We start from the raw sequence: 17,057 nt of genomic DNA, 5'->3' as shown, positions 1-17,057 counted from the left end.
AAGAATGGCTTCCAATGAGTCTCTGCAGGTATTGTGCAAGGTCCTTGAATATTTGTTCTTGACCCTGATGGTGTAATGAGGATTTTAGTTTCATTATTTCATTCCTAGTTTTAGATTTATTTATTATATCTTCAAATTACTTTAGCTACCCAAACTTTCCAGATGTACTCCCCCTACATTAATGGTGGCACCATGGTTGTGAATGCGATCAGGAAAAGAGTGTACTGGAATTTAGAAATTCAAAGCTTGTTCTTCATGAGATTCTTAATGAAAAGTCCTGGGAGTAGTGAAATGGCACTTGGCTTCTTTTCCACAATTATGAACATATCTAAAGGGAAGCTGCAAAGAAGACTGCCCTTCTGTTTCTTGGATACATCTTTCAGAATAAGATAAAGATACAGAAAAGAGAACAATACTATTTCATGAATTGAACTTTTGAGGAAAAGGAATTGATCAGACACTCATTTGGCAGTGATTTATTAAGCACCTACTATGTAGTCAAATACACATTATGTAAGGCTACTTCAGAAATAAATGACACAATTTTGCTTTTTAGCATCTACAAGATGATACTCATCAGTATGTTAACCTTTTGGCAGAAAAGGAAATAATAATAAGAGGGAAAAACTGGAAAAACAAGAGAATACCTTCAAAACAGCCCACAGCCCTGCATACAGATAAGCAAAGATGAACATATTGAAAGTAGCATTTTATGATCCCTTTCTGGTCTTTTTTCTTGTTTGCCCTTACACACAAAATTTTGTTGCTAAACAAGGGACAGACACTGTGGAAGTTTCTGTTCTAAAACTGAACCAAAACAAAAAGCTACCTCGATCTTCTTTTTCTTCTGTTTTTTTGGGTAGTGGTAGCAGATGTTGGTGGTTTCTTTGGCCAAAAAGCTGCCTAGATTGATCCAGCCCTGGAGCCAGAAGCAGCTCAGCATCCTGTTCTCTGGATATGCACAGTTCCTGGGGCTCTGTATCGCCCTTCTCAAGCCCCTAGACACCAAGCGAGAGAGGCCAGGAAGTAGTGTACAGGAGGGAGGAGGAGGAGGCTGAGGCATGCATAGCTAGAGTTGGAAGTCAAGAAGACAGCACATTTCAGAGACTGATGAGACACCTTATGGCTAAGTTCTTGGTTCATAACACATAATTTAAAACAACTATACAAGAGGCAAAAGCCTAGGCCAACAATTTTTCTGGCTATGCACATAGTCCTTCCTGTTTTTGGTCTATATTTTTATTTACATGTTTTTTTTTTAAATCTAACTGAATATGCTTTGGAAAAAATTGGTGGATCCAAATACTAGCCATATTGATCCTTTTGTTTAAGGTCTGGAAATGCACTGAGAAGAATCCTTATATTACCACTCTTGTACCACTCATGGTCAGTGGCAGGTACTCAGGAAGAGTTGCCACCATATTTTCCCATTACCGGATGCCAAAATTGCATCACTTTAGGAACATCGTGCAGGAAAGATGCAGGCCTTATAGTAACATTTTGGAATGAAGTGGTCATTGCTTGCAGCTTTTTCCCTTCTTTTTCTTTTTTGTAAAGGTTTATTTTTATTTTATTTTATTTTTCCTAGAATGAGTTTATGATTGCCAACATTTGTGATATTTCACCCCGATGAAAAGCTTTCTTGGTGCATTCTGTCAGTTTTTATGGGCAGAGTAGGTGTTTTTTTTCTACCAAGCACAGGAAATTAACTACTGGGACTCTTCTAATGGGTAATGAAGGGGGGGAAAGATGATCCACTCAGTAAGAATGACAGCTAGAATCACCAGTGCCCAACTGTCTTCCTTATAACCTAACCCATTTCATTTCTCCTCTTGCAAAAACATTACTCTGCTCTTCAAGAATAAGCACTTTGGAAATCATCTCAAGATGTGAGGAATGGGATGATAGAAGGCTAGTCATCCTGAGCAGTCTCTCTGGCCAAACAAGGGCTTTTTTAAATTCACTGCTCCTCAGTTCTCCTTCCTGGCCAAGCCTGTTAAGCATCTCTTTCCTTCTGACTTTAGATCTGTTCGTGTGTTTTTTCTTCAATGATCTTGGGGCAATAGCCTTGACCATGCAAGAAGAAAAACCAATGGGACTTTGAAGAAAATATAGAAATAAAAAGAAAATAGTTGGCCACAAAGGGCAAGATACTGAGGCCAGGCTGAAATTCAGGATGCACCAGGGTGGTCTCTATACTGGCCCCCCTCTCCTTGGATGTACAGATGGAACAGTCAAGCTCTTTGTCCTACAGCTGCCTGAGGAATCCCCAGGGGATGAGTGGCACAACCAAGGCCAGGGATGTTATCACACAGAAGAGTGGGCTTCTTCCCAGGGACTGGTGCCACCTTCACCTTTAAGAATGTTTAGCATGGGCTGGCAGCCCAGGCCACTTGGCACTTACTGCAAAATCAATGATAATATGACTTTTCAGAGCTTCTGTTCTAGGCCATGTGGGAAGATTTGGGATGGAAAAAAAATTGCTGGTGACCTGTCAGTTGGTGATCTGCTGGGGAGCCTTTAATTCCCAATTATAGCCCATTAAACCCCACAAAATGTTCACATGAGAAGTCCCACAAAAATGTATTCACAGATTCCATGAGCTCAGAAGGAGTCTCATGTGCAAGTCTCTCATTCAAATGTCTGTTCTGATTTTGCTGCTCTTCCCCATGAGTCCTGGGGAAGAGCTTGTGCTGCCCTCCATGCATAGAAAGCAGCTTACTTGTGGTGTTACCTTCCCCATTTAGTGCTTCACGTAAAGGAAAGCAGAGGTTACCCAATGGGATGAGTGTGTAGACAATGGAGGTGACGGAACACTGGGAGAAGAGGATTCAGTGAGGGAAAGGCAGGGAGTGAGAATATGGGGAGTCTCCTCGTGGCTAAAATCTATGCTTGGCTTGAGGAAAGTTGGATTTGGGATGTCTGAAGGAGTAGAAAATGAGCCTGGGAGTTTAAGAATGAGATAAAGATTGGACATAAAAAGTTAGGGGTCATGAGCATCACATGGACACTTGACCCAAGGGGTAAATTAGATCAACATGAGAAAATGCAAGGTGAGAAGATGGACTGAGATGGTCTGGTGGCCACACCCATGCCTGGATACTGGGGAGCCCATTGCCTGTTGTGAGCTCTTCACTTTCTGGGACACTTGCTTCCCCATCCATGACATAGGGTGTGGAAAAATCCTCAGAGCACGTGGAACTCACCAGGAGAAACTGTCTATAAAATGACCCTTTAAAAACTGCTTGGTGTCTTTCCATCCATCATGGGCCAACATGAAGGCACAATGACTCAGAAGAGGACAACCAGGGAAGGCGTATACCTGGTTTTCTCCTACTCGAGCCTTTGAAAGGAGCCTAGGGTTATTTATTATGCACAACACAGAGAAGCAGAGAATGCCTATTACCACTGTGCAGAGGATTTTTGGCCATCACAGTACATTAAATGCTGTTACTTCCACCCCCACTGCCTGCCCCTCTCTCTTGTATCAAGCTCCATTGTGCAGCAGAGGCTAGGAGGCTCTGGGAGGCAGGTTTCTGGGGAGAACTCACCCTGGGGTCTCTCTCCAGCTGCTGCTTATGCTGCAGGCTGCGTCTTCTCTTAGCTTTTGCGAGGCCATTGTGATAAAAGTGGTAAAGGCCTTCTGCGAAGGGGAGCTGTGGAGACCAAACAAACACAGTGATGGTTAGCTTCTGGGTTGGCCCAGGGACGGTGACTTAGTTGGGGCTATATGCAGGAACTCCAAGAGGTGAGGTGTGTGTGAGCAAACCATTGTCAAACCTCCTATGAGACTTGGTCATCTGTTTTCCCTCCTCTGTACTCCTTGCATATTCTTATCTACTGCTCTTTTTGCTTTTTCCTTCCCAAATACCTTCTATTCTTTTCCCCAGTTTTAGTTTCTCTACATCCTGGATTCCTTCTCCTCTTCCATAGATTCTTGTCTGCATATTCATACCTTCATAAAATTCTCTATTCTCTTCTTCTGGGCTAATGTTTACATTCTGTGTATCAACTGGTTGCTTCAGGGTTGGATTATGATCTTATCCTGTCTTTACAGCTAGATTGTTCTGTGTCATGTGCTTACTCTGTGATCCCTTGGTGCTTTTTATCAGGCCAGGTACAGTGCAACCATCTAAATCTAGTGATACGTGTTGAGTGACAAGCCATGTTTCCCTCTGACTTTCAGTCCCTAGAATGCTTGGACTCAGCAGTGAGGGTAACAGTCAGATAGTGTGATGGCTGATGAGCTCATAATTGGGGATTTTCTTGGATCTGTGGGTTAAAAGTGGGTATGAGAATATGGATTAAGAGTGTGTAATAACTAAATTAGTCCACTGATTGGTTTAGCATGGGTGTGTATAGTGGGAAATCCCACCCTGGGCATAGGTGGCACCAACCAATAGGCTTGTAGACTGAATGAATAAAAAGGGAAAGGGAGGCTTATTTCTATTGCTGTGCTGCCTCCTGCCTGCCCAGGCTTGGACTGTTTCTCCTGTGTCATGCCCCTCTGCCCCGCTGCCCTGCCTTGGAGGCAGTCAACTACAAACTGAAACCTCTACAAAATATGAACTAAAATAAACTTTTTCTTCTTTAAGTTGTGGGTATTGGGTATTGTGTCTCAAAGATGAGAAAAGTAGCTAAGACAGATGAAGAAGCCACAATAATGACAGCTTATCTTTGGCACAGAGCCTCTAAGAATTCCTAGAGCCCTAAGGGGATCACCATTTCATCTATGATTCTAGGTGACTTGGGGAAGAACTTTGACATGAAAGTTGAGATATTTGAATGGCTCTCATGTTCTGGTACCATCTAACAAGATAGCCTTGGACAAGTCACTTCTCTTACTGTCTTTTTCTCCTCTGTATAAATACAAGGACTTCAAATTCCAAGATCTCTGCCCTTTCTTCATATATCTTTATTCTGATGAATTTATGTGGTTCTTAACCTCATCAATTAATTTGATTGCATATTTGAAAATTATAGGAAAATAGTGTACATATGTACATTTTCCTGGAAAGAGTACATAAGGTTTTCATGAAAATGTGAAAGGAGTCTTTGAAATACAGTGTTTCACTGTTCAAAGTATTTGTCATTGAAATTTAAATTTCAGTGTTTGAAAGAAAAGGAAAAGGGATATGACTGCTTTGAAAGGAAGTTCTTACAAATTAAATGGAGTTAAGCCTTTTTTTTTTTTTTAGCTCAAGTAGAGCTTCAATGTGTCACAAATATTTCTTAAGAAACATTTATAGCAAATTAGTGAAGAAAATTGCAAACAACAAAATAGAAATCCCTCACAGTTTTTAAAAGCAGTATTGGGTGTAAGTTTTTATATATATATATATATATATATATTTTTTTTTTTTTTTTGGTTCAGGAAGTGAACTCAGGACCTTGCACTTGCCAGGCAGGCACTTGTGTGGCTGAGCTATATCCCCAACAGCTATCTTTTTTTGCTCCAGTTCACTTACTATCAGGAGCAACCCCTATTTTCTGTATAATAAAATGTGTTAGTTTCAGGTGTTCCTCTTTGGCTAACATGCTTGGACATTCACATACACACAGAACTACACAGAATATGTATGATCATATAAAATGAATTTTCACTTATCACTCATATTTTACCATAAAGTTCTACTCTGTATCTCCTTATTTACTGTAGAGTATTCCATTCTATCATGATTGATTTAGCATTTCCATTATTGATGTATATTCAGCTCTTCCTTCCTTCCTCCCTCCTTCTTTTGTTCCTCCCTTTCTCTCTTCTTCCTTTTTCCCTCTGTCCCTCTTTCCCTCCTTTTTTCCTTTCTTCCTTCTTAAAGGTAAAAATGAAGGTGCCCTTCATGCACAATGGAGTAAGAACCTCCAAAATCTTCTCTTAAAACTAAACAATGAATGAAATACTGCCAAATCAACTCACTTGGAACTCTAGAAATTAACAGAAAGTTTGCAACATCTGGTGGAACATTTATTTAATAAAAACAGTAGAATGTCGATACTAATAGCAAGATTTTGGGACACTTGACTTTGCCCTATTTGCATCCTCTTCTCCCCAGATGTACAATATTTTTGAAAGCCAATAGCTCTTCTGTTAAATAAGCAGTGAAAATCAGCAAGCTAACAGGTGCTGGTAGGTTTGGAGCTATTCACAGAATGCCACTCCTAGATAATTTTGTACAAGATATCTGGCAAAATTCCATTCATAGGGTTGGTTGTTATTTGATCTGATGCAGAGTTTACTCAATAGGAAAAGACCCGTTTCCAATGTTTGTTGAAAAGAATGTATGGCAATTTTAAAAAACAGCATAGCTTCCTGGGGCAGCTATACCAAATGGGGAAAAGGAGAAACTGGCCAACAAACTTAAAGGAAAGACATAAAGAATGTGATGTATATTCAGCCACTCAGAGGGCTTTACAATATTCCAATATAGTTACAAAGACTTAAAAGTCTATACCCATGTGGAGAGCTGTGCACACAACCAGGAAAAGTCTAAGAAGATCCTAATTTTTTATGTTTAGTCAACCTTAAAGCTCTGTGAAGGCAGGTTGTGAAGGCCAAGGCAAAGCTGTAACCACTCTGCCTAAGCACTGACGGCATGCCTCAATATAGCCACAAAACCCCTCACCACAAGGTGAAAAATCTTTTTCAATTCAGCTTTTTAAAGAAATCTCTCAGTCATTAGGTTATCATTAAGCTAACCAATGGAGATTCAATGGAACACTATATAAGTTACAGACTTTACAGTACTAGTTCAGAAAGGAACTAAACAAACAAATAGCCACAAACCAGAACATTAACATAATAAATGCAGAAAAACTACAATAAACAACAAATAAAAAAAGACCTCAGGAGAGTCATGAATTTGATTTCCAGAGTTGCCACATTATAATTATTTAAAATGACCAGTTTTCAGGAAGAAACTAGCCGACACACAAAAACCAGGAATATGTGGCCCATGTATAGGTTAAAAAAAAAAAAAAATCAGTAAAAACATACTTAGGGAGCCCAGATGTAGATTTACTAGACAAAGACTTTAAATCAGCAATTAAAAATATGGTCAAAGAGCTAAAGGATTTGGTACATGCACATAGCACATACATGTACCAACTCCACACAGGGAATGTAAACATTATGAATTGCAGACATGTACAAAAAATGTAGGTGATAAAAGGATGAGTGGAGAGGGGAGGGAGGGAAGAAAGAGGGGATGAAAAAAGTAATTAAAATGTGTTATGTGCATGTACCAACTTCTTACATGGAATGTAAATGTTATGTACTACATACATATACTAATAAACTAAAATAATAAAAAAATTAAAATAGAGATATAGTTTTAAATAAACAAAGAGGCAAAGGATACCATGTATAAAGAATTAAGGGAAAAATATGAAAAATGATGAATCATCAAACAGAGAATATAAAGATCTAGGAATTATCTAAAAAACTAGAAATCCTAGCTAAAAAGTACAGTAACTTAAATGAAAAAATTCTTCCTGGGCCTCAATAACAGATTTGAGATGGCAGAACCATCACTGAACACAAATATAGGTCAATTGAAATTCTTCAGTTTGAGAAAAAGAAATGAAGCACAATGAGCAGAGAAATCCTCAGAGACTTGTGGGAGCCCATCAAACATGAACATGCACACAACAGGGGTCTCAGAAGGAGAGAGAAAGAGATAAGAAGACTGTTGAAGAAATAATGACTGGAAATTAGTGAACAGCATTAATATACTTATCTAAGAAGCTCAGTAAAACTAGTTGGATAAATTCAGAGAGCTACACAGAGTCACAGCATAATGACATTGTCAAAAATTAAAGAATCTTGAAAGTAGCAAGAATCGAAATGTACACGACATGCTCAGTAAGACTGACAACTGACTTCTCACCAGAAGCCATGCATGTGAGAAGATAATGGGATGATACATTCTAAAAGTCAACCAATAATTCTGTAAACTTGCCTTCATAAGATAAAGAAAAACATCATACATTCTCAGAAAAACAAAATATGAGGAAACTCATCAGGTCTGCTCTAAAGGAAGTACTGATTTCAGACCAAAATGAAAAAGCACTAGTCAGGGGCTGGGGATTTAGCTCAGCAGCACAGTGCCTGCCTGGCAAGTGCAAGGTCATGAGTTCGATTCCCAGTACCAGAGAAAAACAAACAAAAAAAAAGCACTAGACAATGCAAATCCACAGAAGAAATAATTAACACTAGGAAAATCAACAGTGAAGGAAAAATTTCACTAAAAGTCAGAAGACATGAATAAATTTTTAGGGAATAATCTGAATATATGTATGCCAATAAGTTAGATACCAATTTTGGTGAAGTAGACAAATTCCTAGAAAGACATAAATCTCTGCTAGATCAACGGGTAATAGAAAATGTGAATAGACCTACAATAAATAGACTGAATTAGTAGTTTAAAAACTCAGGCCCAAATCACTTCACTGGTAAATTCTATCAAACATTTAAAGAACTGATACCAATCATTTGGATACTCTTTCAAAAAATAAAAGAGAAAGAAACTTCCCAATGTCTTAATTGAAGCTACTATTACCCTTACATGACAATTAAATAAAGATATTACATGAAAATACAACTACAATTCCTTTCAAATGTATAACTAAATTCCTTGTAAAAAAAGTACCAGCAAGTTGAATCCAGTAACACATAAAAAGGATTACCCACCAGAACCAAATGAGATTTGTCCCAAGAATTCAAAGTTGTTTTAACATCAGAAAACTAATTAATGTTTCTTATAATAACCATATCAATAGATTAAAGGATAAAAATCACATGATCAGAAAGAGACAAAGCTCTCTGCTTGTGCCACTTCTACTAAACAGTGTTTTGGAGGTTCTATGGTCAATTAGGCAAGAAAAATGAATGAAATCATACAGATTGGAAAGGAAGAAAAAATTGTGTTTGCATAAACTATATCTTGTATATAGAAGTTCTCAAAGAAACTGTGATTCAAAAAATCATTCATTTAGCAAGGTTTCAGGATTTGAGACTGACATACAAAAATCAGTTAAATTCCTATTGACAAGCAATGAATAACTTAAGAATGGAATTAAGAAAACAATTGCATTTGCAATACTTTAAGTAAATGCAATACATGGGGATAAATTTAATGAAAAGAGCAAGATTTGTATAGCAAAAAGTATAAAACATCATTAAAAGAAATGAAAGAAGATTTAAATAAATTAAAACATGTATTTTTATTTTTATTTACTTATTTATTTTATTTTAAAAATAAAAGGAGGAAAACATTAACGGACAGACAACCATTTACAAATTAGCAAAAGAACAATACAAACAGTACAGAGTTACAAACAAAATGGTATGAAATTAACAATGCTTGTTCTATTACATATTGATATCTTCAAAGTGGTTTCTCATGAAAACAGATAGAGACATGCAATATTGATCAATCAAGGACTCATTAACTGTTTCTTTCAGCAAAGAAAGAGGAGACAGTAGGATCAACTAAAGCATGTATTTTTAACATGGTAATGTTAAAACCTATCTACGGATTCTAAACAGCTCCTTTTAAAAATCTCAGCTGTTGTTTGTACTGACTCTAGAATTCAAGTGGAAACATAAAGGACCCAGAGTAATTAAAACAATTTTGAAAAAGAAGAATAAGGGGCTGGGAATTTAGCTCAGCGGCAAAAGCGCCTGCCTGGCAAGCGCAAGGTCGTGAGTTCTGTTCCCGGTACCGGAGAAAAACCAAAAAAAAAAAAAAAAAAAAAGAAAAAGAAGAATAAAATTGGAGGACTCACATGTTCTGATTTTTAAATGTACTGTAAAACTACAACAATCAAAATAGTGTTGTACTAGTATAAGAGAAATATTTGTGTCAGTAGAATAAAACTGAAAATACAGAAGTAATTTTTAACGATTTGTGGTCAGTTGATTTTCAAAATGGGTGCTGAGGAAAGAGGAGGTGAAATAATTGTGGACATCCAGAAGAAGTGTGAATTTGGGTCCCTATTTCATACCACATACAAAATTTAACTTTTTAAAAATGAGATTTATAGCCCTAAGTGTAAGAGTTAAAACTAAACAACTCTTATAGAAGGATAGCTGGGATAACTGTACTGCTGAAGTCTAGTGGTTTATTGAAAGGAACAGTTAATACCTATTTTTTTTTCTTTTTGAACAATTTTGCATGCTTGTATCTGGTAATCTGAACAACTAATTTGAAGACAATGATATGCAATATAACAACCATTGGTGACTTCCTACTCTCTTGTCTAGTGAAACTCTATATCATTTCTAATGTTTTTTTTTTGTTTTTATTTTTTATTCTCTTTAATGGTTTGATCAATCTTGCATGCTTAAATCAGGTAGTTTGAGCAACTTTGTTGAAGATAACAGTATGTAATATAACAGCCACTGTTAATTCCTATCATTTTGTTCTGAAACCCTGTATCATTTTTATTGTTTTTGCTTTGTTTTGTTTTTGTCTATGTTGTTGGTATTTTTTGTTATTGTTCTTTTTTATTATTCTCTTTAAAATAAAAAAATAAATAAAATGAAGATGTACATTTTCATAACTGGTTTAGACAATGCTTTCTCAGCTATGACCCAAAAAGCAGAAGGAGCAAATTAGAAAGTATATAAATTGGACTTTATTAAAATGAAGAGTTTGTGTGTCAAAGGAAATCATCAAATAAATGAAAAGACAATCCACAGGATGGGAGGAAATATTTTCAAATCTTGTCTCTGATAAGGGACTTATACCAAAATAATTTAAAGTCTTATAACTTACAATAAAGTAAAACAACCTAACTTAAAAATAGGTCAAATATTTGAGCAGCCATTTATCCAAAGAAGACATACAAGTGCCCATGAACACATGAAAGATGTTCCACACTTTTAGACATCAGGGAAAGGCAAATCAATATCACACACAATACCATTTTACACTCACTAGGATGGGTAAAAAGCAGCAAACAACCAAAAAACTAGCAAATAACGCCCCTTCCAGTAATGCAGCAAGTTTTGTCTAGATGTGAAAGGACTCAAACCTTTGTATGCCGTCAATGGGACAGTGAAATAGCATCACTAACACTTGCTTAATGTGTTAAACACAGCCTTCCCATATGAGCCAGGAATTCCATTTGTACTTATATATCTATGGGTAATGAAAACGTATGTCTACATAAACACTTGTACAAAAATGTTATGCAGAATTATTCATAATAGTAGTAGACTAAAATGACCCAAATATCTATCAACTGATGAACAGGTAAACACAAAGGGGCAGATACACAATAGAATATTACTTGGTGATAAAAGGAATTAAATAGTTATGAATATAATAATACGGGTGAACCTCAAAAACTTAATGCTATATGAAGGAAACCAGACCAAAAGGGCTACATATTGTGTTATTTCCTTTATATGAAATGCGAAGAATTCAATAAAGACTGTAAGTAGATCTGTGGCTTTTTGGGTCTGGGAGGAGGAAGCATGAGGAATAAATAGTAATAGTGATGGTTTTCTTTTGATGATTATAAAAATGTTCTAAAATTAGATTGTAATAGTGATTGTGCAATCTTGTAAGTATATTAAAAACCACCAAACTATATATTTTTGTTTGGGGAATTTTATGATATGTGAATTGTATCTTATTAAATTGTTCTTTAGAACATCCAGTGATGAATGAACATTGCTGTAATTGTTACTTTATGCCCATATGGAAATTTTCCTATAAGATATATCCTAGGAATTTGATTACCCAGTCATAGCTTAGAAACATTCATAATTTTGAAAAATACTTCTAAAACATTCCCTGTAAGATTGTGTCTCTCTATATAGTCTAAGGACCACCACTAAGTAAAAAACAACAAAAATACTCATTTCTCAACAACACTGGATTGTCATTTAATGATTGACATCTTACCTTTTGCCAATTTGGTAGATAAAATATACTGGCTTATTTGTATTTCTTTAACTATTTTGAACATTTACGTATTTTTCATGTGTTTATTCTCACTGAGATTTCTCCTCTTTGAATTGGCTATTTTTGTCTCAAGTGCATTTTCCTATTGCATATTTCTGTGTTTCTTGTCTTAGCCTGGGCTCTGTGTTTGGTGCTGGAGAGACAGACATAATTGTGATATGGTTTTGGCCTGCAAAGCGTTCTGAATCCACCAGGGAAGGCAGAGTTGCACAAAGCAACATGTTAATGACATTGTGTGGTGAAATAGTTTAAGAGCATGTGTTCTGGAGCCAGGCTGCCTTGCTTTAAATTCTGACTCTTCTATGTCACAGCCATTCAACCTTGGCAAGTGGTCTGACCCTTCCGGGCCTTCATTTCCTTATGAATGGAATATTGCAGTTATGAGAATGAAGTGAGACCATGCAGGCAAAATGCTTGCAATATGCTTGGTACATAATGAACACTCAGTAAGTGTTAGCTACTGTTTGTATTGTTAGAGAATAATGGGCCATAACGGATGTATGGTCAAGGTGTCCTGGAAATCCACAGAGCAGATTATTTCAGTCAGAGGGATAGCAGGGAATATTACATAGAAGTTTTTCAGGAAGGAAAGAACATTCAGGCTAAGGGAATATTTTCCATTTCTACTAAAGTTTATAATTTCAGTGTTTCCATTCTGAAGAATGTGATAGTTTTGACAAGAGAGTTACAATTCTCTGACAATTCTCCTATCAAGAGATGAGGGCCATGATCCCAACTTGAGTCTGGGGAATGTGACTGCTTTGATTAAAAGAGTATGGTGGATTTGGGTATGGTGATATGTACCTGCAATCCTAGCTACTTGGGAGGCTGAGGAAGGAGTATTTCTAGAGCTTTGCAGTTTGAGCCTAATATGGGCAACATAGCAAGACTCCATCTCAAACAACAATAAACAACTAAAAAAACAAACAACAAAAATGAAGAGTATGATGGAAATGATGCCATGTGACTTCTGAGTCTTGGGCATAAGAGGACATGTGACTTCTGCCTCAGATATGACATGGTCTGAACACTTGTTCTTAAAGTTGTGACCTACCATGTGGATGACTATGTGTCCTCAAGTTTTCATGTTAGAGGAAGCCCAAACTATCCCAAGGGGCATGTGCAGTGCTCTGGTTGATGATCCCACATGACCCAACCTTCAGATCAGCCCAGATCAGGTTTGAAATACATGGATAAAGAAGCTTCTAGACGATTTCAGACTTTGGCCATTCCACTCACTCTTTAGCCATGGAGTCTCCATTCCTGAGTCTCCAGACCCTGTGACTGATAGACAAGCCATCTCCACTCTATCTGCCCTGCCTGAATTTTGATCCCAAATTTATAAGTATAATAAAATGGTGGTTGTTTTATATCACTAAATTTTGAGTTGGTTTGTTATTCAGTAATGGGTATCAAGCAAAGAAGAGCTAACTGAAAAAGTAAGTTCTATTTTTTCATCTTTCAGGACTGTACAACTTGAAACTCTATATTTCTCTATTAGTCTGTGACAACAGCATTGTGATGGTTAAGCTTGACCATGTCAAATTACTTGGCAAGGGAGCTCCCCAGGGGATTGGTGAAGCACATGTCAGGGTGTGTCTGGGTAGGTCATGGAAGGAAGACCTTGGGGCCTATATCTAGTCTCTAACCCCTTTCTCTAAGGCACTATTCCCTGCTCTATTTCCCTGTTGCCATGTACTAAGCAGTTCTGTTCCACCACACCCTTCCACTATGATGTTCTTGCCTTAGAAATACACTTACCATGGACTGACTCCCCTGAAACTCTGAGTCAAATTAAGCCTCTCCACCTTTAAGTTGTAGGTGTCAGGTATTGTGCCCCAACAACAGGGAAGCTAACTAACCCAAACTTGGAGCAGCTTGACCGGGCTCCTCCTGGGACATCCTTGATGGAGGGCTGAGGTCAGATTAGCACATACAGGGTGAACTTCAAGGGCACAGCCAACTTTGCTACAGGACTGGTGAGCAAATGAAAACCTTTCAGAACATTGCAACTTTTGTGATTTAGTTCCTGTTCATTAAAAACTACATTCTTAAGGGAAAATTTAACACAAATCTTTAATGTGCATTGTCCAGGCTCAGTTGTTCTTGAATAATTTCTTTTCTTAACTTCACTTCTATGCTTTGGGTAATGTGAAGACTGATATAAAAATGTGAAGGGAGGGAAAGGAAATGTAGGTGTATGTCTTTTGTGCTCCAGAGACTTATGCCTCTGACTGTTGGGTGGTAAGAACTTAGACTTTTATTTATTTATTTTTACTATGGAGGACACTATAAATCTGATAATTTTAACACTGGAAAGGAACTTGGGGTTAAGAGGACATTGGAGATTCCCATTCTGGTTTTGATTTACTGATTTTTAGAAATTAAATTTGAATGGAGGCAAAGGAAAAACTTCTTTATACTGGAATTCTAATTAATAAAGGTAGAAGTAATGATAGAAGCTGGATATCATTATTTAGGAAAGACTGTAAGTAGTAACTGTGGCTGGCAAGCATTACCACTGGATGCTGAAATTAATGGATGAAATATGATGATAAACAAAGGGAGACTGTATCTTTTTAGTGAGGAATCCCAGCACAAGCCACCTTGATCAGGTGATCTGTGTTGAATTCACTGTGATGAGACATCAGAATCATGTGCCTTGTGATATGATGCACTGAGGACACAATCTCCCTTATACGAGTTTCTTGCTAAAAGTACAAGTATGTATTTGCTCAGGTAGGAACAGCAGACAGACCCCTAACTGGCTAGTCTTTAAATTTATCATGTTCATAAAAGACCAAAGACCACAGAAGTCTGCCAAATTAGAGGAGACTGAGAAGAAGTGATAATTAAATATATATAATGCATATCATGACTTGGATATTAGACCAGAAAAAAAGGATGTTAGTGGGATACTTGGAAAATGTTGAATAAGGCCTGTAGATTAGCTAATAGCATTTTACCAGTGTTTATTCCTGGCTTTGGTAATTGTGTAGTGGTTACGTAATGTATTAACTTTAGGGAGATTGGATTAAGTATAAATGGGAAATGTGTGTGCTGTTTGTTTTAAAATAAGCTTTTAAAATTACGGTCATATATATATATACATATATATATATATATATATATATATATATATATATATATATAAACTATAGTTTGGTGTTACTAAGTACATTCACAATGTAAAACCATTGTCAGTCATCTATTTCTGGGTTCGTTTCATCATCCCAGGTTACGACTCTATACTCATTAATAATCCCCCAGGCACATTTCTTTCTACTTACTGTCTCTGTGAGTTCACCTACTCTAGATAGCTCATATAAATGGAACCATAGAAGGTTTGACATTTTGTGTCTAGCTTTCACATTTTGCGTACATCATAACATATGTCATATTTCCATCCTTTGTTTATCCATTTATCTGTTGATAATGTTGCTTCTACATTTTGATCATTGTGAGTAATGCTGCTTTGAATGCTGGTATATCTGGGTTATTTTTACACCATTTTAAAATTCTACAATTATTTCCAGATTATAGGTTAAACATGTAAAAATATCTTTAAATTTGATCATCCTCAAGACGGTCACATATCCACTTAGTTTCATGTCACAGGCCTACCACTTCTGATCCCCATGTACCAAGGTCACCCTGCATGGTTGTGTCATCCATCTTCTGGCTCTGTCTGATAGCTCCTTGCCCTGGTGACAGACACTGTGGCTGGGGGTAGGGGTTAGGACTTGCCTAGCTGACAGGATTCTGGGTGGGAACCCAACTGCCCAGGTATTCACCCAGCACCCTTCCTGGCCTGTGGCTTTGGTTGTCTTCCTGCTTTGTGTCCCATCCCTCTTTGTAATCATGACTATGACTCCATGAGGTTGTGGCTGGAATTCACAACAAAGATGAGTAGGACTCAGGGACAGCCAGGCTGTGGCTGACAGCCCCACTCTGGCACTGGAAGCTAGGGTCCTGGACTCCTTAGTAAGAGGAGCCATTTTGGGAGAAGAGGGAGATAAATGATCTTATGAAGCTGAAATCAGGAACTCTGATCAGATTCCTTTGGGGAAATAAATCTGTAAATAGTGACATACCACAAACTCAACAAAATACTGACCTGATTGTTTTTGTGGCCCTTTTACTTCTTGCCTTTGGAGAGGAGCCTCCAGGTCCTCTGTCCACTAAACATTTGACAAGAAGTTACTTGGGAACACCAGGCAAGGAGGAGCCCTGCCATGGATGTGAGGGACACACGCACAACAGCCTGATGGTAGGGGGAGGGGCTGGCTGCCCACAGTCCCCAGTGAGGTACTGCTGTGGATATGCCCTCGACTTCTAAGTAAGTGTTAGGTTACAAATAGCAAAGGCAGAGTAAAAACCATGGTTCCCAACACTCATCCGGTGTCCAGGTGAGAAACTCCCAGATCACAGGCATTTCACACATTTTCAGTTTTTTTGGTTGAAACACACACACACACACACACACACACACACACACACACACACACACACATGCACACCCTCTTTTATACCATCACCATTCCCATGTTCTCCTCAGTAAAAGCAAGCCTGGTTCCAGAAGGAAGGAAAAAAAGTATAAAGAAGTATTCATAGCAAATTGTCAGCTCCAAAGTCCAAGCTGCATGATAGTATAATAATGCTGCTAATAACTCAGACTTGCAGAGTTTCAAGAAATTCTCATTATGTCACAAAAACGCATGGATTCCAGGATTCTTTTCACTGATCTTTTCTGTCCTTCGTGCTTCTTTTTGTACTGGTAACCCTGGCTCCCAGCTGAAGCATCTCCCTTGACCCACACCCTCTCTTCTCCCAGCAGCTGATGGTAGTCAGATGAGTCAGTGGGGGATTCTCCAGGGCCTGCAGACCCGTTTCTCTCTCCTTAGGAGAGGGGCTGTGCTCACTGCTGCCATCTTGAATTCTGAGCCTCGGTGTGTTTGCTTGTTCTCAGGAGAGTCCACTGCTTATCACAGATTCTTAAATAAATCCAGCATCTCACACAGTGAAGAAGACTCCCTGGACTAAAACCATTCATTTCCTCTGGCTGCTTTTTTTTTTCTTCTT

General features: G+C 37.7%; 1 protein-coding gene across 1 annotated transcript in view; it reads right to left on the bottom strand.

The window, feature by feature from the left end:
- Positions 1-17,057, bottom strand: part of Pcsk2 (proprotein convertase subtilisin/kexin type 2) — a 230,393-nt gene that overhangs the window by 192,634 nt on the left and 20,702 nt on the right. The window contains exon 2 of the mRNA XM_005380904.1: positions 3,552-3,656. Coding sequence (XP_005380961.1) covers positions 3,552-3,656 — 105 coding nt within the window. The remainder of the gene's footprint in view (positions 1-3,551; positions 3,657-17,057) is intronic.

Source organism: Chinchilla lanigera, unplaced genomic scaffold (assembly GCF_000276665.1).
Source record: "Chinchilla lanigera isolate Chin_1 unplaced genomic scaffold, ChiLan1.0 scaffold00014, whole genome shotgun sequence".
NCBI classification, from domain to species: Eukaryota; Metazoa; Chordata; class Mammalia; order Rodentia; family Chinchillidae; genus Chinchilla; species Chinchilla lanigera.
The sequence above is the reverse complement of the archived record's forward strand: the minus strand, read 5'-3'. Positions and strand labels throughout refer to the sequence as shown.